Source organism: Rhopalosiphum padi, chromosome 2, assembly GCF_020882245.1.
Source record: "Rhopalosiphum padi isolate XX-2018 chromosome 2, ASM2088224v1, whole genome shotgun sequence".
NCBI classification, from domain to species: Eukaryota; Metazoa; Arthropoda; class Insecta; order Hemiptera; family Aphididae; genus Rhopalosiphum; species Rhopalosiphum padi.
This window is the reverse complement of record NC_083598.1, coordinates 88,417,783-88,445,706: the sequence shown is the minus strand read 5'-3', so window position 1 is coordinate 88,445,706 and position 27,924 is coordinate 88,417,783. Positions and strand designations below refer to the sequence as shown.

Sequence of the window (27,924 nt, the reverse complement as noted above, 5' to 3'; positions counted from 1 at the left end):
GTAAGTTGTGTATTGGTCGAGACAAAACGATAATAAATTATATAGTATAATTTGTACTTTGAAGTTTTGACAAATTCATAACTACCTATAATATATTATAATATCAAAACTGAAAGAAATTTAATTAGTTTTGCATTAAACATAATTCATAATGCGACCCGGCTGAATTACTATTTTTAGTTACTTGATATAATATAGAAATACGTTCGTCTTTTATACTTAATTATTATATTTTCTATAGCATAATAATATACGCTAGGTACTATCAACGACTTCGTCCATACAATATTTTCCGTTTAGTTCTCTTTGCCAACGGGATTTTTTTTTTAATATTAAAACTAAAAAACACTTACAGCAGCTGTCTGGCAGTTTTCTTTTTATTTTATTCCTTATATATGAATAATGATAGAAGAAAAAGAAGCGCACGTTATTAAGACATAATCGCGTTATAACACGAACCCATCTAAAAACTCACGGATGACGTGATCGTTTCAAATAACTCGGCAACCCTTTGCATCGGCATTTATGCGTTGTACGAGTGTATGCGTGTGTCTGACGGACCACGAGGAGTCACGCTGCGCTCTTGTTGCAACCATAAAACCTCGATGCTGAAAGAGATTATCGGTTTTGATGATTTCAGATAATTTTCAATAGGATAGCACAAAGGCAGGTTAGAATATTATGCCCCCGAGTTTCGTGAGTTCCGCGACGATCCTATTCAGTTCAAATGCCCCGGCGGATGAGTCGAGCGATAATCGCGGTGATGGGACGGGGGTGACACAAATTAATCAAGAGGAATTAATTGATATTTCCCACACACTGCTCTGCAGGTTCAGGTGTTCATCGTGTTGTCTTCGTAAACACACATGCATATTATAAAACCCACCCTCGTAATGCCCGTTTTTTTTCATTTTGTTTCGTCCATCAAAAATGTATTTGTTCCAGGTTTGGAATTTTTTTGTTGATGTTAAAAAAGCTATTCGGTTTACATAATGCCACCGTGTTTGTTATTCACGTTTTTTCCCATTAATATAAATATTGATTTTGTTATTAATTTACTTTTTTCCTCCCGCGATCGTTATAATATGTATATATTATTATTACCCATTACGACGGGCGTTCTATACACGGCTGACCAAAAAAATAAAAAAAAAATACCATATTATGTGTACTGTACAAACTCCCACGGCCGAGGCAGGGTAGAAAAAATCTCATATATATCTAGGACACAGCACACATATTTATATACGTATGCAGCAGCAGCAGCAGCACACACACGTACCATCTGACCCAAATTATTCACGCACCTGGCTACCGGCGACGACGACCCCGCAACGGGTTTAGGTGATTTTTGTATGTACTTGACTCCCACGTATAGTGCACACGGCCGGCCCTTTGGCCTAGTTTCCACGGAGGACGCGATCGATGCGATAGTGGATAACGGGTTCCCATCAACAAACGTCCTGTTTACGGTATATCGGTGAGTTTCGTTCGTTGGTCTACGTGTCGTATGTTCGGGCGAAGACGACACAAACAACGAATACAAACACGGACGAGGACAGATAAAAAAAAAAACCCATTAACCATTCGTCGTCGGGGTGCATCGACCGGCGCGATCCGAGACCACATATGCACAAGGTGTAAGAGAGGGCGAACTTTTAAAAAAGAAATACGACATATATTTATATGTGTAGAATGCACACACAACGATAATGGTATTGTACGGCCTTTATGGTTGTACGTTATGCCTACATTATATTATTACACGTTTGCCACGGATCGTATAATAATAATATTATGCGTTTGACGTCGTTTTTAGAAATTTCAGTTCGTGTGTTTGAACGTGATATGATAATAATAATAATAATAAAAATAAAAATAATAAAACGTTCGTATGTGTACCTTTGAACTCAACAAGAATTACGACTTTCTTATAAAATTAAAAATGTAGGTAAATATTACATCGATAAAAATTATATAACAAATTGCACTGTTCGCCTTGAATATTCACCGCGATTTCTCGCGCCAAATTCAATGTAATTTCATTTATCACCGACCAACAGAATAATAGAAATTCTTGTTGTTTTTTAGTTCTCTATTTTAACAACGCTTACCAGCCGTATTACATAGCTACCTACTCGTTTAGGTGCATATTCCAATGCCAGCCACCGTTGTATGTTCATCGGAATATACAATAAATAATTTCGAATTAATTAATTTTCACTTTAATACTTCGGTTTGGTTTCAACGCATATGTCGTGTGATTTAATCTGCAACCTCTTTAAAAAATTATAAAAACATAAAACAACAGTAAAATTATATATACCGCGAAAGCATTTCATTTACGTATTTATGTACTGTATTACAGACTATATGTAACACGTTATATAGTTCAATTAAACCTATAATATTTACCAAATTAATTAAAACATTCGTGAACGACGAGGGTAAATAATGTTGAAAAATATATTCAAACATTAAATATTAATTAATAATTTTTCCTAAATTTAAAAGAATTGAAATTAAGATCTTTTTAATGGATAACTTTATAACAGCGACGATTCGACTAAAACACGACGATTTTACTAAAATTGCTTAACTTAATCTAGTGAAATACTTAAATGGATCTTGTACGTTTTGATGAATATAATATCACTTACAACTTACAGTTTACGTTTTAAGTACTTTTTTTCAGATGTTTTTGCACCAGTCATTCAGAAAATCATAGATTTTTATGAACTAGTGCTTGCTGCTTGCAGTTTTTTTTATTGAATACAACTGAGTAATCTTAACAAGAATATTATATAATACAGGTAGGATTAATAAATTAAAATAACTAAGTATGAACTTATCGACATAGTATTAATATTTATTAAAAGTAATTACTTTTGTCATAGTTTATATCACCTTGAAAATTGACTTCCATGGATGATTTAAGAACAAAATTATATATTCGAAGGGCAAAGTCTGTTTGGATACAATAAAAATTGCAACCCGTTTAGACCTTAATAATAAAATTCGCCTGGGCAAATTATGAAAACATTTTAAGAATATTAATTCATAATAATTTATTAGTATTTTTTTTTTGTTTAGTTCATCTTTATTATTAAATGGTATTGTTGCGCATTGTTTAAAATTAAAATACAGTGAAACCCAAACGTAGTATTATTTTATTATTAGTTATCCGTAGAGAAAAGCCCAAACATATATATATTTATATTATTGTTATTTTTTAAGAACCTAAATATATACATATAATAGGTACCTACATAATACATAATATAGATGAACTCTGAAAACGAGAAAAATGTAATTCCATATTTTTGAAAACTGTCGCTGCCGTCGGCGTGCATTTTCCCATACGTGTCTTTAGGATTTCCCAGTGTTTTCCCGCTTCGAGTGGCGGTCCATTGCGGTCCACAGACAATGCATCAGAGCTGGTCTCGGTTGACTTGTTTGTCGGCTTCTTTTATTCTTTTTGTCCATCGATATATTATTTATATTCTATTAACATGGAAATCCTTGACGTTGGAATAGCTGCCGTCTCTCGTGTGATCCGTTTGGTTCCGGTCGTGGCGGAACACAATGGGGCCCCCGAAGAGTGTGTCGTATGTGTATAAAATTTTCGGCTTACTTTGTTCGATTTTCGCCTTTTTCCTCCAGTATTTTACACACACACATATACACACATATATATTATATATACGTCATCTTGTTTTTTTTATTCCCTTCCTCGTCTTCTTCTTTTCGGCTTCGGTCGTCACTCAATGTACCCAGTACAAGGAGACACGTACAATTTACGCCGAAGAACGCAGCAGCTCCGATAAACATATACTTCAGCACAAAAAAAAAAATCATTTAAAACGTACACTCGACGCAACCCTAAATGAAGCTGTTTTCACCCCTAAAATGTATCGCTTAAACAAATACTTCCTAACTAATAAATATATATATAAATATCTTTCGTAATGTAGTTATTGACACCAATAATTTTAGACTTTGGAGTCTATTTTTTTTAATGTTATCAATAACAACATTTTTTTTATTAAAACACATTCTAAAATAAAACGGTTTACAATTTTAGATGATCAATTTATTTGTATACTTATACCTACTCATAATTTGTTTTTGTATATTTTTATTTTCTTTCAAGCGTATTAAAAATGAATAGAAAGTTTCTTTTAACATACATTTTTTTAATTTAGGATTTTTCAAGTTAAAAATAATATCAAATGTTTAAAAGACTTATGATTAAATATTAACATGCTCGTTTGTTCTATATATATATATATATATATATATATATATATATTTATTTTTATTTTTATCCATTAATTTAAATCTTATAAAAACTCTACGTACATGTTTTAAATTGATGCATAATAAAGATTTATACCAACATAATTATTAGTTTTTTATTTTGTAAAATTATAGCATTTTAATAAAATAAACAGAACGAGATCAAGAATTAAATTATAATATATGAACATATAATCGTTAATACATACGTATATCGTTAGCGGTTCAAAATAAAATAAAATAAATATTTACTTGTACAACACTTATTTAATTAATTCTTGTAAATAAAATAAATTTACAAATTTAATTATATCATAAAAGTAAATTAATTATTTAGTTATATTTAGTTTGTTTAGTAAGTTTTTTTTTTTTATATATATATTTAGGTACCATCACCCACCTATTTTAATTAAAATATTTTTGCATTTTAGTTTGTATTTATATTATTAGGTAAATACAGTTTTATAGACATAAAGTGCATATTATACATTTCAGCATCCTGATGTTAATATTCATAAATTACTCTGGAGTCTGTATATGAGTGGTGCGCATGGTTGGTTGACTACCCTCATTTCCCGCATCCGGTATGGATTAAGTATATTAGTTATAAGAAAAAAAAATTCTATTCAACGCACATAAACAAATAAATATAGGTATAAATACTAATGAAATTAAATATAGCTATATGCGTGTTGTGTACGACAAGAAAAGTTTAATTTCGGTCGACACATTTTAACTACTCTATTTAAACGAACGCGGTATTTAATGTGGTTATCGAGCAGGCAGAAATAATGTGGTTAGAGAAAATGTCGATCGATTAATTATTATTCGTCCAAGTACAAATTTAAAGCGTTAAACGAAAGTCATCAATCTGCAGCAACGGTAAAACAAATAAATAAAAAAAAGATAATAATAATATTATACAAGACTCGACGACTGTTTCGAAGAGCGTTGCGAATGATATTGTCGTTCGGTAGTGCGATGACAGTTATTATTACGTTATCGGCATTTAAATTCGTATACGATATTCATAAAAGGGATGATAACGTGTCTTGATTTTCACACGGCTGCCGCCGCCGCCGCCGTCGATCGATCGATCATTCAGTGTTTCCAATCACGTACCTACCCGCGTTCTTTTATTTCTCTCCTTGTCGTCCTATAATACTATACTGTACGCAGTATCCGTTTATCCTGTGCATGCATAATATCATCTGTGCACGAAGACGTCCTGCGGCGATTTTTCGATTCTTTTAAACAACGAAATACTTAAACCGTAATATAAATACGCGGGTACGCGGGACACGTAGCGCGGCGGGTAGATTGTATTGCTAACCCTCCGTCGTAATCTATGCGACCCATTAGCCGATCAAACGAAAACACAACTCGTCTTTTTGCATACGATCAAAAATGCGCGACGCAGCACACGCATACAATAATGTATAATATACCTATATAGACGATATAACATTATAATAGTGATGTACACACGCGTAAGGTACCTCTGTACAATATAATATACGCACACTACACGAGTAGATGCGGTAATATTGTCCGGACACGACCCTTTCGCTTTTATTATTTTATTATTCCTTCATTCTCTGACGACAATGGAACTCCGATGCACTAAACAACGGTGGGTGCGCTCGGGCGTACGGGACGCGCCGCCGCCGTAGTCGTCGTCTAAGTCCAACACCGTCGTCGTCTACAATAATAGTATAACATAATATACGTACACACTACAATATATTATATTATTATATACACGACAACAGAATGCGATAAATTCCAACCGTGTGACAATACGTCACAAACTCACAAAGCACGCACCCGAGGAGCTCGACTACGACCCAACGCCCGCGCCGGTAGCCAAATATAATAATAATACGATCGTGATGTGTTTATCTTGCCGTACCGCAAACTTCCAACGATATTTCTGTCAATGTGAAACGACAATCGTAGGCGAATATTAAGTAGAATTTTTAGTCGGAGGCGTTTACGAATTCGTGTATTTACGTGCCTCCATCGGCAATATTTTAAGCAACGAATAACGATACATATAAATATTACCGTTAATATTAATCGAACATAATATTTTCTGCAACTGCTAAAAATCAAAAAAATATAATATATTTTTAATTTTAATAATATTTTATTTTTAATGAGATACGACCAACGGCCGGGCCAAAGGTAATAGAACCAATTTAATATAAAAAAAATATATATTTTTAAGAAAATAACAAATACCTAGTTTAATGGGTGTGTTAATGCTATAATTTTCAAATGCGAAAATTTTATTAGGGGACTAGAAATTTAATTTAAGAGGTTACTTATGACGACATAGGCATAGCACAGGAAATAAGCTTATATATAGGTACGTACGTTAAAATATTAGGTCTCCGGACGATATTATTATTCGTATATAACACTAATCGTCACGAAGAAGATGGTGTCGACTGTCGATATCGGAAACTCGACACAATTGTATGTGTATATTTTAAAAATAAAATAAATAAAACTACAACTATTCGACTCAATTGCAATACCGACAATAATCTGTGACTATTATATTATCGTATATTTAATAGAATAATGTCTGTTTCTAATACGCATAAACTCCCATTATCTATAGAAAAACATTATTAATATTAGTATTTAAAGTTTTATAAAAACAATGCCATTAATTCTCCGAGTATTATAGAATGGATTTTAATCTTGACAATTGTCCTATGTTGCTATATGTATTGTACTTGTAGGAAAAGAACAATGTCTCAGCAGTATATTTCTCTGTTCGGAACAATATAATTCATGTATTTAATTTGTTTAATAACATTGTTCTTAAGTTAAAACTGTTAACTATGTTTACAAATTTATTAGCTGAGTAATCATAATCCTAAGTAAAATTTATCTTTTGGCTTATAATGATTTGATAAGACAATATTCTTATAACATTTTACTATAACTGAATTCAATATGGATTAGTATACTATTTTAAATATTATATGGATACGTGGTTGTGTTATTTTTAATTGATTTATTACTTTGAGCATTAAGAGATGTATAACGTTTGTACAATTTCTCAACAAACTGGTTTAAAAATATAAATAACTTTTTTTTAACTGATTTGTATAAAATAATAAAATTATAAAAAAAAAAATGTTAACTGTAATTATAGCCAATAATTTCTACTAGAAGTTAAAATTTATAAAATATTATCGTTATAATTTTGGTATAATTATGTAGAGTTGATGTCTGTTACCTAACATCTACGGTTATATAGGTGCAAGACAATCATTTTTTATTTCAGATATTGTCAACCAGAATTTCTTGTCTAGAAACGTGGTTGTTTTTTTATTATGAATTATAATTAACCTTAAATAAGAAAAAAAAGAGAATTGATGGAAATAAATAAAAATCAATCGGTTTTCTACGTGAAATTTAATTTTAAGATAATATTTATAGTTAAGTACCTACCTTCTAATTACTATTTAGTAAATTTATTATTCGTATACGAATAACTATGTAATAAAAAACATGACATTATATAATATTTTGATTAACAAAAAAAAAAAAAAAAACAATATAATTAATGTTAAACTATTACAAATACGACGTTAATTTTCAATAAATTTAATGGTACCTACCGAAAATAAATAATAAAAAAAAATGTCAAAAAAATTATAAATAAATACGTTATGTATCATGAAATTTAAAAATATTGGTACGATATAGGCAAACTATGAAAATATATTTTTGAAGTGTATGTAGATTAATGTGTATTAATTTATTTTCAATAATAATATATATACGTAAATGTAATAGGAGAGACATAATAAAAAACGGCAATCGTTAATAGCATAATATTATGACTTTAAATTTTAATTGTATTCTAATAAAGATCGATATTTATCAATAAGTATTTTGTTATAAATCGGGTCAAGTACAAACATTGATAGGTACCTCAAATTACCAGTTGATTATAAAAGTAAGGACATCAGATGATTGTTCCAAAATAATTGTATTATGTCAAGATGCATATCGCAAAGTATACAAATTTTCTATTGGCTTATGATGATTTTGTATGTAATAAATAATAGTTACTATCATACAATTATATCATTATTAATGCCTATGTGAATAGTAAAATTATTATTATAATAACTATATAGCTATATGTTATTTTTCCTATTAGAGATTTTATCTTGTCAAAAAATTTATTTAATGAGTTATTTTTAATCTGAAATATAGGCATAATTAGTGAAGTATTAGACACAATATGCGATATTAATTTTAAACAAATTATTCTTTCTAAATTATCTGAACAAAGATATTTTATATATCTTAAAAAATATTAAATCAATATTATATTTTATGAATTAATTAAATATTTAACAGATAATAAATTTATATCAGTATCACCAAACAGCAACGGTTTAGACATTTGTATTGAATTTATAATGCGCATGATAACAAAAACTATTAGAACATAAAATAAAAAACTATAAAACTATAAATTTTAGAAATCAAAAGTTAATATTACAGTGATTTTTTATACATTCAAATTAAATAATATTTACATATACTGATTTATGTAATAAAATAACCATTCTTTTTACTTAATTATGTTAATTTGTTGAGTCAACTTGTAAACAACGAGTATATTGTATAATTTTGTAAAATATAGGTATTTTAAAAGTATAATATGACATATTATTAACTAATTGAAAATAACTAGTTTTATTATACAAAGTTTATCTATTTATATCATAATTTAAAATTAGTAAATTTTGACCAAATGAATGATAGATTTGAAAATATTATTTATTTATTCGTTACATTTAACAAAAAAATAAATTTAATTTTAAAATTTAAAGTTCATAATTTAATAATTACAATGCTCTTTTAATAATCGATGAACATAATTCATTTAAATAAATAAAAGTAACTGAAGAAATAATTAACATATTAAAAATACAGTTATTGGAGCTTCTATCTACCTATATTATTACGCAAAGGAATTGAACGCAGTTACAATAATTTTAACCGATGCTATTATACTTTAAAATTGTCTATAGCTTTTGAGTACATCGTAAAAACCATTAAAAAATAGATGCAAGCACAAATTATCAACCATATAGTTTTGCTATTTTAGGGTTAATCTAATCATGTCATCATCATTATTTGAATGTAATAATACAAAATATTATTTTGGATGTCAAATGAAAAATGTAACTTAAAATTATTAAAACAGTGGTTGAGAAATAGGATTATGAGATGAAAGTTGGAATCGAAAATAAGTCATAAGTACGTTATAAAGAAACATATATTTTTTTTAAATTTAGACTTCGAGTTGGAGCAAAATTTATTTTATTTTTTTACTCCTTAACTGAATGGCTATATTAATTAAATATAATATGTACTCGAATGAAACATTTAATATTATATAAATAGTTTGATTTTCAAATAGACGATGTATAGTATTTAGTCATAGTAAATTTAATATATAAACGAATGTCTACACGTCATATAACGAATGATCATTATACTTACTAATGTAATTATTATTAATTAATATGACTAGGTTTACTCATATATTTAAAAATAATAAACATAGAAAGTATATTAAATTATGAAAATTAATTAATAATTTTTTTCCGTGAACTGTGCAAAGAATACTTCTTAAAAATTCAACCAATTTTTTTTATTATTCATTGTATTTGATTGATAACATAACATTTTCACAAAACAAAGTATAGTAAAGTAGATCACTAATAAACCTATTTAATACATTCAATACATTAAACAAAAGTTTATGGACTACGGTTTAACGAAAAATGTAATGTGCATAAATCTCTTTTCAGCGAGAATATAGACGTGTTTACGGAATAAAATATAATACATCTAACTATCTAAGTATCTTATTTCATTTATATACATCATGAATAATTATGAATTGTATCTAACGATTTTTCACAGATTGAAAGTATGCAGTAGTAAAGAATCAAAGGGGGCCAATACCTACACCCCGTGTGTAAAATAAAAGGAACACTAGTAAGGACTCGGCTGTTTGCTATACTCGAGTTGTTAATTTTACATTGTTCTTGCTGCAGAAATAATATATGCCCTGCGGGAAGCACTTTTGGTCATTGACGAATTCTTTTGCTCTCGCTCACATCCCTGCTCGCATCCCCATATAATATATCTTTACTGACTAGAATCAAAAGAAATTAAATCATCCTACCATTGTCATATAACCCGGAATTAATAATCCGGCCCGTTGTTTTCTTAGGCCATTTTTATGCAAAACGATCCGCGACGCATTACACTCGTCGCCGTCTCTCCTCTCTCTGCTTAATATAGCCAAACATACACATTGTGGGAACCCGAAACTCTCTTTGACAATATTAATAGCACTCAATATTTACCATCAATATTTGCATGCCGAGTACAAGCCGCGGCCGGCACTTAAACATATGCACGGGCTTTGTGTTTATACGAAATTTTCGCACCCTGCGGTTATGTTTTGATATTCTAATCAATCGATTAACAGGCACACCGCGCCCGGAGGGTTGATCGCCCCAGAAACCCTTTCATACGTATTATTTTCAATTTTTTTTTTATTTATTATATTGTAACCGAACACTGCTAATGTGACGGATATCGATGACAACATTTGTCAAGTAACGAAAATACGCCGAGATCATAATTATGTACGATTATGATAATATAATACAATCATAATAACAAGAAAAATGAAGTTCACATAAAGGCTAAAAAAAGAAAAATATCTTAGCTAACTATCACAGTAACTAAAATCGGTAGAAATAAATATGACATTTAGGTTTTTTCGAGGGCATGCTGATATTATTTTTTAATAGTTTATAAATCCATCAGATTGTTTAATATTAAACTGTTGAACAATTCTTTGAATGAAAGTATGTAATAATATTTTATAAATAAAACATTATACTCGAGTATCCAACTCATTTCATTGGAGTTATTTTTACAAATAATTTTTCAAAATGATTTATAAAGTTCAATGTTTTTTATTGAGAGATAAAAGCATAGATGTTATGTTTTTATGTAATTAATCAAAAAATTAAATATTAGCAACAACTTAAGTGTAAATTATTTTATTAATAATTATTAGGGTCTGAAAAAAAAAAGGTGAAATATAAACGGTATACAGATAATGATCGAGATATTTTAAAATATATTAGAATTTAGGAAACATGCTTTTTACATTAAAATGTTATGACTTTATAATATTACAATAATAAAATTACTTGTTTAATTTGATCAGTAAATATTTGTTAAGGAAAGTTTTTTTCAAATCTTATTTTATGGTAGGGTAAATCATAATCCTACAATATAAAAATAATAATGTGTTGATTTCACTTCAGATTTTTTTTCTGTCCCCCGGGACAGACCTATCAAAACTCTCCACCACACATAGCAACAATTGTGTTGGACGATCGGAAACGTGTTATTTTTTTCGATGCAAAAAAAAATAATTCTTGCAGATGTTATACAATAAGCTTTTTTTCATTTTTAGGAATTTTTTTGTTTCGTTTGTATTTTACTTATAATACGTATACATAAAAAACACATACAAATATGTATTCATATTAGACACCTAAAGAGACCCTTTTCAAACCCGACTGAAATATTTCGACGACACAGCTAGTCCGTGTATGTCCGTCGACAAGTTCGCAGCGGGCACAGCAAAGCCGGAAAGGACCGAGTAAAAAAATGTTGGCTCCTAAAAAGGATCATACTCACTTTGTTCCATTCAATGTCGGTTGTGTGCATTGTTTCTTTGGGTCAAAAATTGCGTATCGGAAACCATAAACCACTCTACAGGACGGCATTTAACGAGGTAATACACATTACGTTTATATATTGGGGTGGTCTTTTGGGTTTTATATTGGAAGAAAAGAAAGGCGAATTGAATGCAAAAAAAATATATATAAAAATCGTCTCTGTAATCATGTTGTAAACGCCGTCGTCACGGGGTGTACACAGGACCTGTGTATAAAAATATTTACTGAATACACGTTATCGATATTGGCCTACAAATTGATCGAGGGTCCACAGATCGCATACAATTGGTTCATTCATGATTTCGATTAAATAATGTTCAATGGGCTGGTGGTTAGTGTGAATTGAACAACACAAATAAATAAATAATAACAAAAAAAAAAACAAATTGTATAGTACTGTACACGGAACGACTACTGTAATACAAAATTGACCCATAAGTGTGAGGTCTTCTTTTGTATAGATACAAATACTTAAAATATAAAAAAAAAATATATTTATTTTGTACGTGTTTAATTTTAATACTTGTTATGTAGTGAAAATAGAAATATATTTTATTAGATAAAAAAATATATTGCTGTCAGCATAGTAAATTAAGGAAAAATAAATGTGTCATTTAAGATGTATTTAGTGAATAGAATATGAAAAATATTACCACCTATTATATGCAAAACACAATAATGAACATACAAAATAACAATAAAATATATGACATAGAATTTATTATTTAACTTAATTATATTCGATCATGGGTAATTATAATAAAAAAAAAACTAAATGCACAGCACTGTAAAATGTCAAAATTGCTGACTATGGATCAGGTCGAAATTTAAAGGAGGATCAGATTACAAAACACACGAGCTCACCGGTACAATAATAATTTGAGGAAACTGATAATTTTGCTTAAGTAGTCAAATATAATTTTTTTTTGTTTGTTCCGAGTTACGCTAGATAGACAGTTTTTGTAAAAATGCATAATTTACCGATTAAGTATTCCGGGAAAATGAATGTAAAAGAATAAAATCTAAATGGAACTCAACAGTAGAAAGTTAGCAAAAAAAAATATTCATAATTTTATTATACTACTGTTTGAACCGTATTATATTTTGGAAGAACTCATAATATTGGACATAGCTTGTAATTGGTATTAGAATAGACTTTATTCATTTATATATGTATTTAATGTTTTACTTTTATTTATTAGGAAAAAATTGTAAAATTGATTAGGCTGTGTTTTTTTATATTGAAATCAATACGACAATACACGGCGGTGAACCGAATTAAAAATTAATTTAGATACGGTACGAATCCGTTTTTTGAACACACCGTTCAAGTTCAGCTGTTCAAAGTCAACACATATGTAATGGTATACCTATACATTACGATGTACGATGACGGGGTTGAAACGAAATCAAAAACGAAAAAAAAAAAACCGAAAAAAAATCAGTTACGTCTAACGGTCTTGGTAATTTTTTTCGTCCAGAAAAAAAACAAGTTAAAAAAAATTCCCTGAAATTTATGCGTTGGATTCATTCTAAGACAAAAAAAACGTGTTGTGTAATACTCATCCCCTCGGAAGGGTATATGGAGCTCGAAAAAAAATTAAAAAAAGAGCCACAAGGTGTGTACAAATATAATAGAAAGTAAAGACAAAAAAAAAACGATGTGTATATATGTATATATATTATATAAATAAAAAAATACTCCCATGGCCCATGACCATTAGTAAAAAAAACATACACATACGCAAAGGCATCCTTTTGTTTAGGCGACGGGGGCCGACTACGGAGTAATTTGCATAGTTAACCCTCTCGAGTCGCGAGCTCGGCGTGTTCCCATCGCTCGGCACTTGTGTGTGGCGGCTCGGCATTTGCATAAGCCTCCGGGCGCGGCCAACCGGTTGCGCGATTGTTTTTTACACATTATTCAAATGCCCGGTGTGTGTGTGTGTGCATTATAATATATTTTTTTATTATTATTATTTTTTTTTTGCACCCGGTAATACGCGCGCACACGCATTATACTACCTACGTATACCAGCGGTGCGCGTACGTGACTGTAGTAGGTATATGTGCGGGTATGTACGCCGCGAGTGGACCGAAAAAATCTCATTTTTTACGACCAGATACAACTATCTGGCGACGCTAAATAATAATAATAAAAAAAATAAAAAAGATCCGTAGAAGAGGGTGCGGCGGTACCACCACGCGCATTACGACGACGATGATTATTGTTCTATGCGCGTTGCAATGTGCATATTACGCGCGTACTGTATAATATTATTATTATGTGTGTGTATTGTAATGTGCGCGGGGTGGAAAACGCGCGCGGGGTCGGATAAGACGGAATGGGAAATAAAAAAAAAGTTAAAAAAAAAAAAGCAAGCCACCTTACCCCTTCCCACCACCGGCTTCGGGTGCACATCATCTACGTGTACCTATATAGTCACATCTCTTGCATATTAAATACGCGTTTCTCTTTCATGGTCGCGCGTCTCCACGGGGGTTTGTAATTATTACGTGCGTACAACGACGAGCGGGGATGAGCCGGATAGTTTTTTTTTTTTTTTACTCCTATTTATTTGTATATTTATTTTTTGTTTTTATTCATCGCGAGTCCGTTACACTAAAATCTCACGGACTCGAATTATTAAGATGTGCTCCGCGCACCAACCACTGTATACGGTGCCCGCCGGGTTCCGTTTTTTTTTTTTTTTACGTTTTTGTCTTAACGGCTTCTGCTGCGGCGTGTACGACATCGTATACTTACACTAACTGTGTGTATAATATGCACTTACATAATGACACGTCGAGTATTGTACGAACAACCGACGTGGCCGCGGATTATATTATTAAATGATAAATGTATACGACGTACACACGCTGACGAGTAATGACGCGTTTTCTTCTTATTTATATCATGATTATTATTATTATTATTATTATCATGGTATTATGCACGACGTTTTTTTTTTATTTCCAAATTTTTTTTATCCGTTATTCGGAAGTCGGTTAAACGAAAGGGTACGGAGATGATTTTTTTTTGCATTTCGATCACGAATAACGGATTTGGAAAATAAAAAAAAAAAAACAAAACAAAAATACAAGAGAAGACGAGAACATACTATACATTCCGTACATAATACCATACATAATATCTTTTAATTCAAATTATGTTTGAAATATCGAGAAATCGGTCACGACTTTGTGCCTTTTATGTAATTTTTATTTATTCATAAAGAATACAACTTGTTTTTCCAGTATTTTCGAAGGTGGAATAAATGTAACCATAGTATATAATATATGTATTCCGAAAACTAATTGAAAAAATTGAAATTTATCACGAAAGTGGCCACATCATCGTCATGAATATAAAATCAAAGAAAAAACTCGATAACCAATAAGAATCTATGTACGTTTGAATATTTTTAAAGAGGAAATCTATATATTGATTAATTAGAGTTCGAAATAAATATTTATTTAAAAATATATTTAAATTAATTCGAAGTACATTTTGAACTCGATATAGTAGTCTAAAAATATGAAGTTACTGTCAATACTAAAGGTTTTTAATATAAAAAAAAAAAAAAAAACATATGTAATAAATCTTAATTAACAACCTAGCTAATACATTATATATTCTGGATAAAAAAATGTTATATATATATACTATATATTAACGCAATATTATATGCAGTAACTTTTCAAAATTGATCAATAATTTAATTAATTATCGAACAGAAATGATTGGTTAAGTGACTAACAATCTAACTGGTTTAAACATATTTTAATTAGTGTTATTTATATCACATTATTACCTGGCTGTATTGCATATCATTTTTTGTACTCAAAAATCAACGTACTACCAATACTAATATACTATACTTTATTAACCATGAAAATAGGAACTCGGAATAATCTCTTTAAAGTCATTCTAAACAATGTCTTAATTCTTGGATGATTATTCAAATAAACAAATACTTAAAATTATTATGATTTTAGTGTTAGTATTGTGTTGATATGAAAAATTTACTTAATTCTTGTATCGTTTTATTATTACAACTACCGTGTTAAGTTTTTTTATATTTAATATAATGGTTGGTACTTAAATAGCTATTTTTTTCATATTATGTACATTTTATTCAAACAATATTTATTTTAATACACAATAGACCTAAACTTAACAAAAAATAAGAACAATATCTCAATCGATTTTATGTCGGGCAATTGCTAACTCGCCCTCTCAAGATAATAATAATATTTCAAATTTGTACATAAAAATTCTCACATTCGACGGGGGTTTCGTAAATTATACGAAATATATATCAATAATTAAATGATAATTTTACTAATTTTCCAGGTTTTATAATTTTTTTTAAAAATTACTAAAAATTTTCAAGTTTGGACGTTACCAAAATAGAATTGTTTACAATTTAAATTTGGCCCATTAAATCTATTGCTAATAAAACGAAAATGTTTAAGTCAAAAGTTCTTTTATATTATTATAGTAAAGACACTGCTATAGAATTAAAAAAAAAACAAATGTAACCAATTAATTTTGTAAATATTATTTGTTGATTATGAATTTTTACTTACATTTTAATCAAAAATATGTAAGTGTATTTTGTGTCATTGAAATAATATCACAAATACTATAATCACTTATCACCGTTTAACTTCGAGAAAAAAGTTTAGGCTGTAAGGCTGTTGATATTATAATCGATAGTATAGAACTTCAAACGTACTTATTATAATTTTCTGACATTACTCCAATGAACAAATGCATACAAACATTATGTGTAAGAAAATATAATATAGTGGATCACATTGTGTACGCACTCGGATCTACTTGTATTTAAAATCGATTCTTATATATGACTAGTATAAAATATTAAAATTAATTTTGATTTACTAAAAAATAATGTGTATTAATTTCGTTCCTACGACGGTTTATAATTATTATTATGACGATAATAATTCATTTTACTGCAGATGTTTTCAATCAGTCGACAATCACAATAATATAATGTAGGTATATAGCTGGTTCATAAGAAAAAATACCGATTCGATTAATTTCAGTCAAAAATTAGTTATGTATGATTATATTTCTGTTCACGGTTTAATAATCTTTGACGAAAAAAATAATAATAATAATAATAACGCGATACGAATACGATACGATAATGTGTATATGAATCGTATAAACAACGCAATATAGTTACCGACTCACCATATTTTAATACAATGAGTCGCCACTATTACGGTGTGTATATTTTAATATCACAATATACGGTTTTTCATTCGTGTTATTATATTGGCGTCAGTAGTTTCTTAATTTTGGAAAGATAGCCGCGGTAATGTGGTTCTCACGATTGTTGGCTACCACGAGCACATAACCACGGTATAAATTACCTATATATATAATATAATATCAAAAGGACTTGAGATTTTATTTTCGTCCGGTACTATACGGTGTTTCTTAAATGTTATAAAGGCCCGCCGAAAATGTGCGCAGGACGTATTTTTTTTCAGTCTCCGTGGAATGAGAAATTAAAAGATCATTTTTAACAAATACAAAAACCATAAATGAACAATATTATTATTATTTTTATTATCATGATATATTATATAATCGAGATCTGTGATAATTTACACGTTGGAGTTATGATGTGTGGCGAGCTTACCGTAAAGTCTCTACGATGATCCACAGTTAAGTATGTTATGAAATTAATTGTGTAGTCGATTTAAATAAAAATTATAACATTTAAGTCGACTCGTGTATAGTTCGTATAATAGATACAATAGATACATCGATAATAACTACTTTATATATAATTTATGTATACATCATAGTATATTGTATTATGGTTATTTGGGTATCGTATTCGGATTTTATCGTTTACAACGTTGGGTTTCAAGTAAATAGATAATGAACAATATACATTCAACTGAAAGCGCTAAGTATGAAATGGAGAAAAATATCAAGTCATAAAAATGTAATATAATTCTTTTTAATTACTATATCAGAACTCCGTGGCGATTGTGCAACTTTAACTTTTATAAATGTTCATAAACCGTTTGTTAAAGAACATTCACACTGTACCTTGCTATACGCCTATACATCTGTTTTTATTAACGATCTGCTTTTAACTCGACGAGTTATTTTTCAAATTAACCAGAAATATCCGCCAAAGTGCTTTCGAATTAACGAAAGGCCTCTTCACCAATCAACCCAACGCCTTTTGCGCGTAATGTAGATAATTATTTTTTAGACCGAGCAATATCATAATTAGACTTAAAAAAATAACCTCCCGTAAAAATCGAATTCTAATAACTCGTTGCGATTATATCGTAAATCGAGACAGCTGCTTTTAAGCCATTAAGTAAAATGCGTATTAATTATTCTTTTTCAGGAAACCAACCGCAGTCGGGTAAAAAAAGAGTTGTATGAAAATGAACTCGTTTATGAGTATATTAATATTATAGTATATGCCCACTATACGTAAGAATAATAACGTGTAATATAATATTAAACCACCGTCAAAGCAAATAAGGTAGGTACTCACCACGTCTACGGCCGGCGTATTCCACATGTAGTGCATGGCGTTGGCTGGATCGGCTGGGTGATGATGGTGATGTGGGTGATGGTGATGGTGATGTGTGGCCGCGGCGTTGTTCATGTGCTCGGCCATCATGGACATCCAGTGCACCAGTCCGGTGCCGCCCGCCCCGGTGGCCGCGCCACCTTGCTGCTGTAGGTGTTGCGGGTGGACGGCCGACCCGATACCGCCGACGCCACACTTGTTGCCGTTCAGGTGGCTGCTGCTGTTGTTATTGTTGTTGTTGTTGCTGCTACTGTTGTTGTTGTTGTTGTTGTTTAGGCTACCGGCTCCGGGGCCCAACGTCTGACCACCGGCCACGGCAAGGTTATTTTGCTGCTGCTGTTGTTGCTGCTGCTGCTGTTGCTGTTGCTGTTGCTGTTGTTGGTGTTGCTGTTGTTGCTGCTGTTGTTGTTGTTGCTGCTGCTGCTGTTGCTGCTGCTGCTGTGCCTGTTGCTCCGGTGACGGCCACAGGAAAGCCGCCTTCTGTCGGAAACAAAACAGAAAACGGAAAAAATCCATCAAGATCACTGTTCATAATAACAACGCAAGCGACAAGAATATTATTATTATTATAGTATATACGGGTAGTCGGCTTGGCGATCGTTATGCGATATATTATAACCGACAAAAACGCAGAGTGAACAGAGTTCAAGACAAATGCGATATTTTCGAGACGTTGACGGCAAACTTTCATTTTCGAAACACGTGCGAATTCCATCCGCGTTACCTATTTTGTGTGTGCTCAAATGCACTTTGCAAGGGTATAGATGCTTTAAATCGCACATAAACGTCGCTGCTATTAAATTTCTAATTTCGTAAGGTTACTTTTTCTTCCTGCGATGTTCTTTGTGGAAAAATTTATAAAAAAATATATACAATAACGTAGACGAGTTATTTTTGCTCCGGCGCATACCATTTGCCCGTTTCACTATATAAATCGTACGTTACAAACGTTGACGTTTTTCATTTTCGATATGTACATCCCGACCTTTTGCCCCTCACAAGCACAATGTTATTATTTTAAATGCAACTACCTGTATATAATATTACAGTTTACGAGCCACTCTAACTTTGTATTGTAATAGATTTAATATAATATGTATAGATATGTGAAACGCTGCTCTCGTACTTGACCGATAAGTCGTCCGTTTTTCGTTTATAATTTATTCCTACATTAACAAATAATGGTATTGCCTATTTGTGGTAAAAAAATAATAAATATCTATCACCCACGTACGGTTTATACATACTGGTATTTTCGTCAACGTCAATGAAGTATGGAAAAACGAGTACCTCTACCTGTAATTAGCTAACTGAAATAAGTATAAGATTGATTCGTTATTATAACAATGTTAAGATGATTTATTGTTATTGTTTAGTTAAATATACCTACGGGTATTGAGTTTTGCAGAACCCGAGTAAATTAATTTATATGAACTTAAATTATTATAGTATTTATATTATTCATTAAAATGATTTTTTTTACCGAACAAAAAATAACATTTATATTTGTGACAGAAATCATTAATTTATTGGCAAGTATTACGTCATTACCATATGCGATACACGTATAATAAGAGAAATAATTAAAAATAATACACAATATGCGTAATAGTTTAATTAATATTAAAGATGAATTTCAGCAATTAATTAAAAAAAATATATATATATATATGCATATATCTTAATAATATAGTTACGATTTCCGATGACTAATAAATAATTTTCAATTTATAAATAAAGGTGTACATAAATTCATTGGCTGCTTAAATTAAGTAAATAGTGAAGCCCTAAATGTACAGCTTTATTGTTAGTTATAAATATATCTCAGTACTTAAGTATTTAAATACGTAGTTCGAATTGATTTCGAAATGTACACTAATCGAAATAATTTGAATAATATAATACCAATAAATACGTTAACACGATAAACACTATACAACTTTTAAAACTTTTTACTTATATTATTTTACTTTGTAAACACGAAGAGTGTATTGGAACAACAGCGTATTTTATAATTTAAACTTTCAATTGTTATTTTTCAAATAACACTATATAAACATTTTGACATTTTATAAAACTAATAACAAATCTTCTTCATAGTGAAGGCATATTATGTGTTACATATTTAATAATATAAATACTCTAATCTTTTGTATAATAATTATATATGTGTATATATATATTATAGTTTAATGTTTCAACAGTCGGAACAATTAGATTCTAATGTTCTTAAATTGTATTCACATTCATTTAAGGAATTCGTTGATTACTTGACACAACATTATTATTGAATATTTATTTCTCATGTCAAATGGACACGCGCGTATATCTAGTTAAACATATATATAAGCTTATGTTTGGGAAAAAAAAAACAGCTTATATATGTTGTTCAACACGTGTAGATGCTGAAACGTCGAGTTAGCATCGTTTAATACAATAATTTTACTTTCGAAGCAAATTTATATTCTTGTATACTTAAATATATTATCTGTCTCGGTTTTGAATAGTAGTAAATATTTAACACAATACAATACAATAATACAATTGATAACATTGCATAATAACTGCATTTTGTAAAATTTCAGTTTCTTAAAGAGGATTATAAAAATTAAAACGCAGCCGTATTAAATTATAAGTACTATACAATACATATTATTATGTCAAAGAAGAAAAGGTAAAAGTTGATCGTAAAAAACAATTATTTAATATTATTATCACATAATATACGGGTCCCGCATTTAATATTGTGATAGTGTAAATTGTAAAGGTAAACATAGTAATATTATATAGGTGTATAGTAAAAAATAAAATTGATCGTAAAATTGTATTTAAACGCCTATATTTTAAGTAATATGTAATAATTTTTTCCTCAAAATACTTTATAATCATTCTTCTGATCGTCTGAATTTTTATAGTTCGTATTTATATTATACACCTAATACCTATAATAAATAATATAATATAAAAATTGTATCCGAATATATTGGCTGAAGCTGTGATTTTCGTATTTCTTAATAATAATAAGCGACACATGGCCATTTCCTACAAAAGTTTCGAATAAAACGGGTTTAACGTTAAGGACTTTGACCTAGTTTGTAAGTTATGACTTTTGGTTGTTTCTGTAACCAGTCGACACAAAACTTCTATGAAGGGTCGGACAAAGTTTTCAACTGATCATCTAATAACACTGCACCAATTCTTTTGAATGAAGATAGTAGTAATTTAGTGTGCACGCATAACGGATACATAATATATTATTATATATCATTGAATTGTATATAATTTTTTATAACATTATAAATATGTTTAATATTATAAGAGTAGGAGGTACCGACTTATATGACGTGCATTGACTATATAGTTGATTAGGAATTCATTTTCAAAGAAATAATGACATAATATGTTGTTGTAATCAGATAGGTACAATATAGTACAAACATTTGGCAGTGTAAGTATAGTAAACAAAATGAAAACATTTTTTAAAAAAGTCACTAGTATAAAAAGTATTTTTAAATCGTATCTATTACACGATCGAATGTTCAAAATCATTGTGCTTAACCCTTAAAAACCAAAAATAATAATACGAATTAAATACATAATTATGTGTGTCGAATTGAGTAATTTATTAATAATTATACCTACGTTAAATTTTACTGTGCAAGGTTCTACATATACAGATCATTATAACATTTACTATTGTCGTATATAATTTGTATGAAGTTGCGAATTTTTTAGAGGTAGTTTCATACTTCTCAGTCCATATTTTACGTATATCTAAATTGTGTTTTATTTAGTTTATCACAATAGCAATATTAACACAAATACAATAAAAAAAAAAATTTAACTAAGTTATCGAGTTCTCTGTATTACATATTATATAGATCGTATAATCTATTACGTAAATAAATATTATCTCATGATCGTTTTGTGAATAGCCTACGATTGTTTGAATTTATCGTTGTTATATACTGTTATTAATGAATAATGGTGAATTAAAATCAACATAATACTACTATTTTAGACATTAATTATATTAATATGTTATAATATACTGTGTATTTTATTGTGTTTCTAACGTCGATCAAGTTTTCGACTGGATATTTAAATAATAAAAACAAAACGTCGGTCAAACGAATTTCTTAATAGATGTCACACAACCAAAGAATTTTCATACGCGACAGAATTATACGAAAGACATAATATTATTTTGAACACGATCTTGTAGATATGCACGGGTCGATGACTTTCTGAGAGTGAAATGATATATGTAAATAAAGAGCCGACTGTCTTAATAATATCATTTAATATGGTACGGCATAATAATAATATGTGGTGATCCCGTCAAAAAAAGGAGCCACACGCGATTATGGAAACAAACGCGACGATCCACACGCGTACCAGACGCTCGTGTGCTCCTCTTATCATTTTTTTTCCACGATCATGTTATAATATTACCGACCTTGGAAATGAAAACTATAATACGTTGTGCACAGTGCGAACACATAATATTATACGCGTAACAGCTGCACGTGGAGCACATATCAACCAGTTTCACGGTTAATTTTTATTTTATAATAATTTTTTTTCCACCTACTTTAGAAATCAATAAACGACATTGTACCAAAACAGACATTGTATTGTAGCTGACATTAAAACTCGGTTGAACCTTAGAACTCACGTGATAATTATTATATTATTATGATGGTGAATATATAAACAAACAGTACGGACTAATTATTATTTGTCAAACGAGGACAATGCAAACTCGTTGAAACAGAGAAACGAGGCCGAACGAAACATTGTTTGATAAAATTAGGGGGGTAAAGGGGCTGACAAAATTGACTTACGAGTAATATGAAGTAGGATGTATAGTTCTCACGTTTCGTCCCTTTAAATGACGTAGGTACAGCGTATAATCACGGAACGCATTGGGTTCTTACCTCGTTTCGATTAAAATCAAAATTATTGTGATACAAGAATTTAGTGTCCATTAGGTAATAGCGAATCTTTGGATCTGCCAATCAATGTCAAATCGTTACACTTGAAAACAATTGTTTAAGTATTTTTATCATTATTAAAAATCTCGGGTAAATATAACCATTCAAAAATTCTATACGATTTAATCTGTCTATGTATATATATTTTTGTTACCATAAATTATAAAAACAACCATTAACCTGTAAGGTTTTGTAATCAGTAATTTTAGCTTAGACTTATATAAATAAATTATAATGTTTTATATATATTAAATTATTATTTATTATGCGTAAGAGATATTTATGAGTATACAGAAATACACAGCGTACAATATATATAACCAAAAAAAATTATTTTATTAAAATGTTATTTGATGCATTTCGTAATTTCGTTTGATGGTTTTTTTTTTCTAATAAAGGTTTAGATATTTTGTTATAGTTATAGTTAAGCTATAAAATTTGAATAAATATTTACTATAAAAGTTCCAAAAACAATTAAAAAGACCTCCAAATTTAAATAGTAAATTATCAAAACATATTTCTTTTGTGGAGCTTATCATAAATTATTGATAAATATCATATTATTGCAATGAAAACCAATAATTTTAAATTTTTAGTATATATATATTGATATATAAAATATAAATAGTTGGTGATTTTTTTTTTTATTAGTCTGCAATGTATATGAAATGAAATTCGAGGAAAAACTGACACTAAAATCAAACAACTTTATGATTTATTAATATTTTTAAACATTCAATACTCTATTAAATAAATATAATATGATACCAGTTAAAATATAAATAAACAATTTAAAATAATACCCAAGTTATTTTTAATGAAAATCGATAATTTGTATGGTCAAATAAAATGCGATATAATTATTATTATAGACTGTTTTTGTTTTTATTATTAATTATTAGTGATTACATTTTCAAAATGCATTTTCTAGTATATTTACTGCATAGTTGCACGATTATACATTTTTTATGTTGTTATAATTTCGGAGTGATACTCATCGCTATTATGTAAATGATGTCACGATTAGTTTCCATGCGTTTTAAGGATACAATTTAAATAAACATAAAAAAATCAAAACCAAATATATTGACCCAAAATCTATTCTTCAAAAATGTTGGTTAAAATTTTTATTTTATATATAAAATAATAAAGTTGTTACTATATTAAGTTTTAGTAATTTTTAAATTAAAAAATGTACCTATCAGTTGAAATTATATTAGATATCTATTAAATAATGTGTCTAATATAATCGATTTAATAAAACAATCTGAAATATTTGTTGTAAAATTATGTTTGGTAAATTGGGATTTTTTTTTTAAATCACCGTGAAAAACAAAAATTATGTTTCTCAATAGCGTTGAAAATAACTGAAAATAAGCCAGACAGGGTCCTACATATGAAATATATGCCTTAGATGTTGTAGGTATCGATCGAGATCGAGAACGAGTTTTGTGGTTTATAATATTCAAAAAAAAACATTTAACTCGTGATTTTAAAATGATCCTAGTTAAAAAAAAAAACCGTCATTTTGTGTACGTTAGAAGCAACACTTGTCCCTTGTCAACGTTTGAATATTTGAATATTTAATTTATTTCGCTCTCTAGGACTCCAGATGAACACGAATGACAATTAAAAAAAAAAAAAAAAAACGATAACGTTTCAATATCGTTTATAGATTATGATGAATGACATATTTTTTATTGAGGCTGACGGTTAGGTCCAACGAGGCCCGAAGTGACCTTTTTTATTTTAAAAAGTAATACGTATAAAATACTCTTATTAAAACTTAATATTAATAATAAATATTTTAATTTTGTCTTACGAATGTTTACATAAATATAATATAGCGCATTCACGCGAGCTAACGATTATTCGGTGCCAATGGACGAATGTTGGTATTTTGTCCGAGCTAAAGATAGAAAAACAGATGAACTATAAGATTAAAACCTAGTGCGGGACGTGGCTGTGGTGTAGTAGCTAAAGGTTGGTATCTTTTAAAACATAAACAAGTTTAACAAATCTAACAAAATGTTGTTCCATAAAAATGCGTTTTTAACCTTTCAAAACTATCGAGAGCATATAACTATAAAATACAATTATTATTATAGGTACTACGCTATTATGCAAAATTTGCAGTCGACCGAAATTGCTATTATTTTCTAAGACTGACCTATATGATTTAAAATTTGATGCCCGTTTATTCTGTGTATTAATGTGTAAATAATAATAACAATAACAATATATTATAAGCCACGTTATTTTGTAAAACTATGCAAGGAGACGCAATCGGTACGCTTATTATATAATATTATTTATCGTAATGCGATAAGTCGTTTCCGTTGCACTTGTCCTATATCGAGAGAGACGATACTTGTGGAATTCAACGGTATATAAATATAAAATCTACCTAAGTAGTGTATATTGCGATGTATACTTTTAAAATTGGAGGGAGAAAGTTGTGAGGGCGGTATTGTTGCACTGGTTGCAGGGAGGGATGGCGAGAGGAAGAACCGTCGATGTACGAACTGCGATAAGTGCAGCGGTTTTTTATTAAGTAGGTATGTATTAGTGGTGAGAGGGTGCGGCGAGACTTATAATAAGGGATGATGAAGATAACCGTGTAATGATTACGCGCGCGCGGCCGACGGTCTCGGCCGTACAGACGTATATAAGCATCAGCGTTTCGCCCTAACGTCGGCCGCGGTGGTGCAGGACGTGCGGGGGGTGGCGGCGCCGTTGGTAATGAAAAGTTAAATAACACGTGCGCGCTGTCTGCGGCGGCGGCGGCGGTGTTGGTTTGAGAATCGCGCCAAAACGGCCGCCTCCCCGCGGCCCGCGCGCAAGTAATTACGACTGGTCACCCACACGCGTCCTGTCGCGGAACTGCACGTCGCGCGCGCTCGTCACCTCCACGCCGCCGATCTTGTGATGGTGTCCTCCGCTGTCCGCGTCGTCGTCTTCGTCGTCACAATCGTCGTCATCATCGTCGTCGTCGTCGTCGTCGTCACCGTCATCTTCGTCGTCGTCGCCGGACGTGCAAGCGGCGCCCGCCGCGGATCTGTTTCCCGCGACGGACGGTTGCTGCTGCTGCTGCTGCTGGTGATGACCCATGAGTTGGTTTTGGTGATGGTGACCCGGCCGCCGGCAAGTGCAAGCCGTGCGCGTTGTGCAGCGCGGCCACGTGGTGATGACCGCCGACGACGCCGTGGTGATGGGGGTGCAGTTGTAGCTGTTGCTGGTGCAGCTGTTGGTGGTGCTGCTGCTGCTGTTGGTGGTGCGCTTTGACGGCTTTGCCGAAAGTTGCGGCCACGTTTGCGGCCAATAGCCGTTTGTAGTACAGCGACGGGCTCAACATCAGCGATTCGGCCGGCCGTAGCTTGGCTGCAGCGGCGGCCACGGCTGCGGATGCGGCCGATCCGCCGGCCACATCTTCGAGTGCCGGACGTACGGTTGGCGGCGGAGACGGTGTAGTCGGCGAAGGCGGAGATCGCGGCGGCGGTGGCGGTGGCGGCGGTGGTGGTTGTAGTAACGGCGGTGGCAGCGGCGGTGGCGGTGGATCTGGTGACAGCGGCGGCGGTGGCGGTGGTGGCGGCGGCGGCGACCGCGAAACCGCATCGTCATCGTCACCGTCACCGCCGCCGCCGCCGTCGTCGTCGTCGTCCGGCCGCTGTTCATTTCGCTGCCGTGTCGTCATTGCAGTTGCTGTCAGCGTGGCGACCACGGAAACAATATATATTATGTATATATATGTATGTGTATGTGTGTGTGTGTGTATGTGCTGATGTGACGGTGGTGGCTTGCGAGCCTCAACGACGTATCGGCGCGTGCACGAACAGTACAATCACAGCGATTGTTCGTATATTGTTTGAAGTTGTGAACGTTTTTTTGTGTGTGTTGAGTTTTTTATATGTGTGGAAAATGTCTCGCGCTCGGGAAAACCGTACAGAACGAACGATGCCGGAAAACTGAGAAGGGGAAAAAAAATCGTCCGCGGCGAGCGCACACACACACACATGAGATACATGCAAGACAAAAAGAAAAAAAAACCTCGGGACGAAGAAAAGGAACAGGGTGGGCATCGTCGCGACGACGTCGGGGAGGTGCAATATGAGAGCGAGCGCGAGACGGCAGAGTGAGTGAATAAGAAGGAAACAGAGTGAGCCAGAGGGACAGAGAGAGAGCGAGTGAGAGGGTGTGTGTGAGAGA

The 27,924-nt window shown here is 31.2% G+C and overlaps 1 protein-coding gene across 1 annotated transcript in view; it reads right to left on the bottom strand.

Moving 5' to 3' along the window:
- LOC132923449 (zinc finger protein rotund-like) overlaps positions 1 to 27,692 on the bottom strand; it is a 108,943-nt gene extending 81,251 nt beyond the window's left edge. The window contains 3 exon segments of the mRNA XM_060987446.1: positions 18,683 to 19,201; positions 26,626 to 26,854; positions 26,856 to 27,692. Coding sequence (XP_060843429.1) covers positions 18,683 to 19,201; positions 26,626 to 26,854; positions 26,856 to 27,412 — 1,305 coding nt within the window. The 5' untranslated portion in view covers positions 27,413 to 27,692.
- Between the last annotated feature and the right edge of the window lie 232 nt (positions 27,693 to 27,924).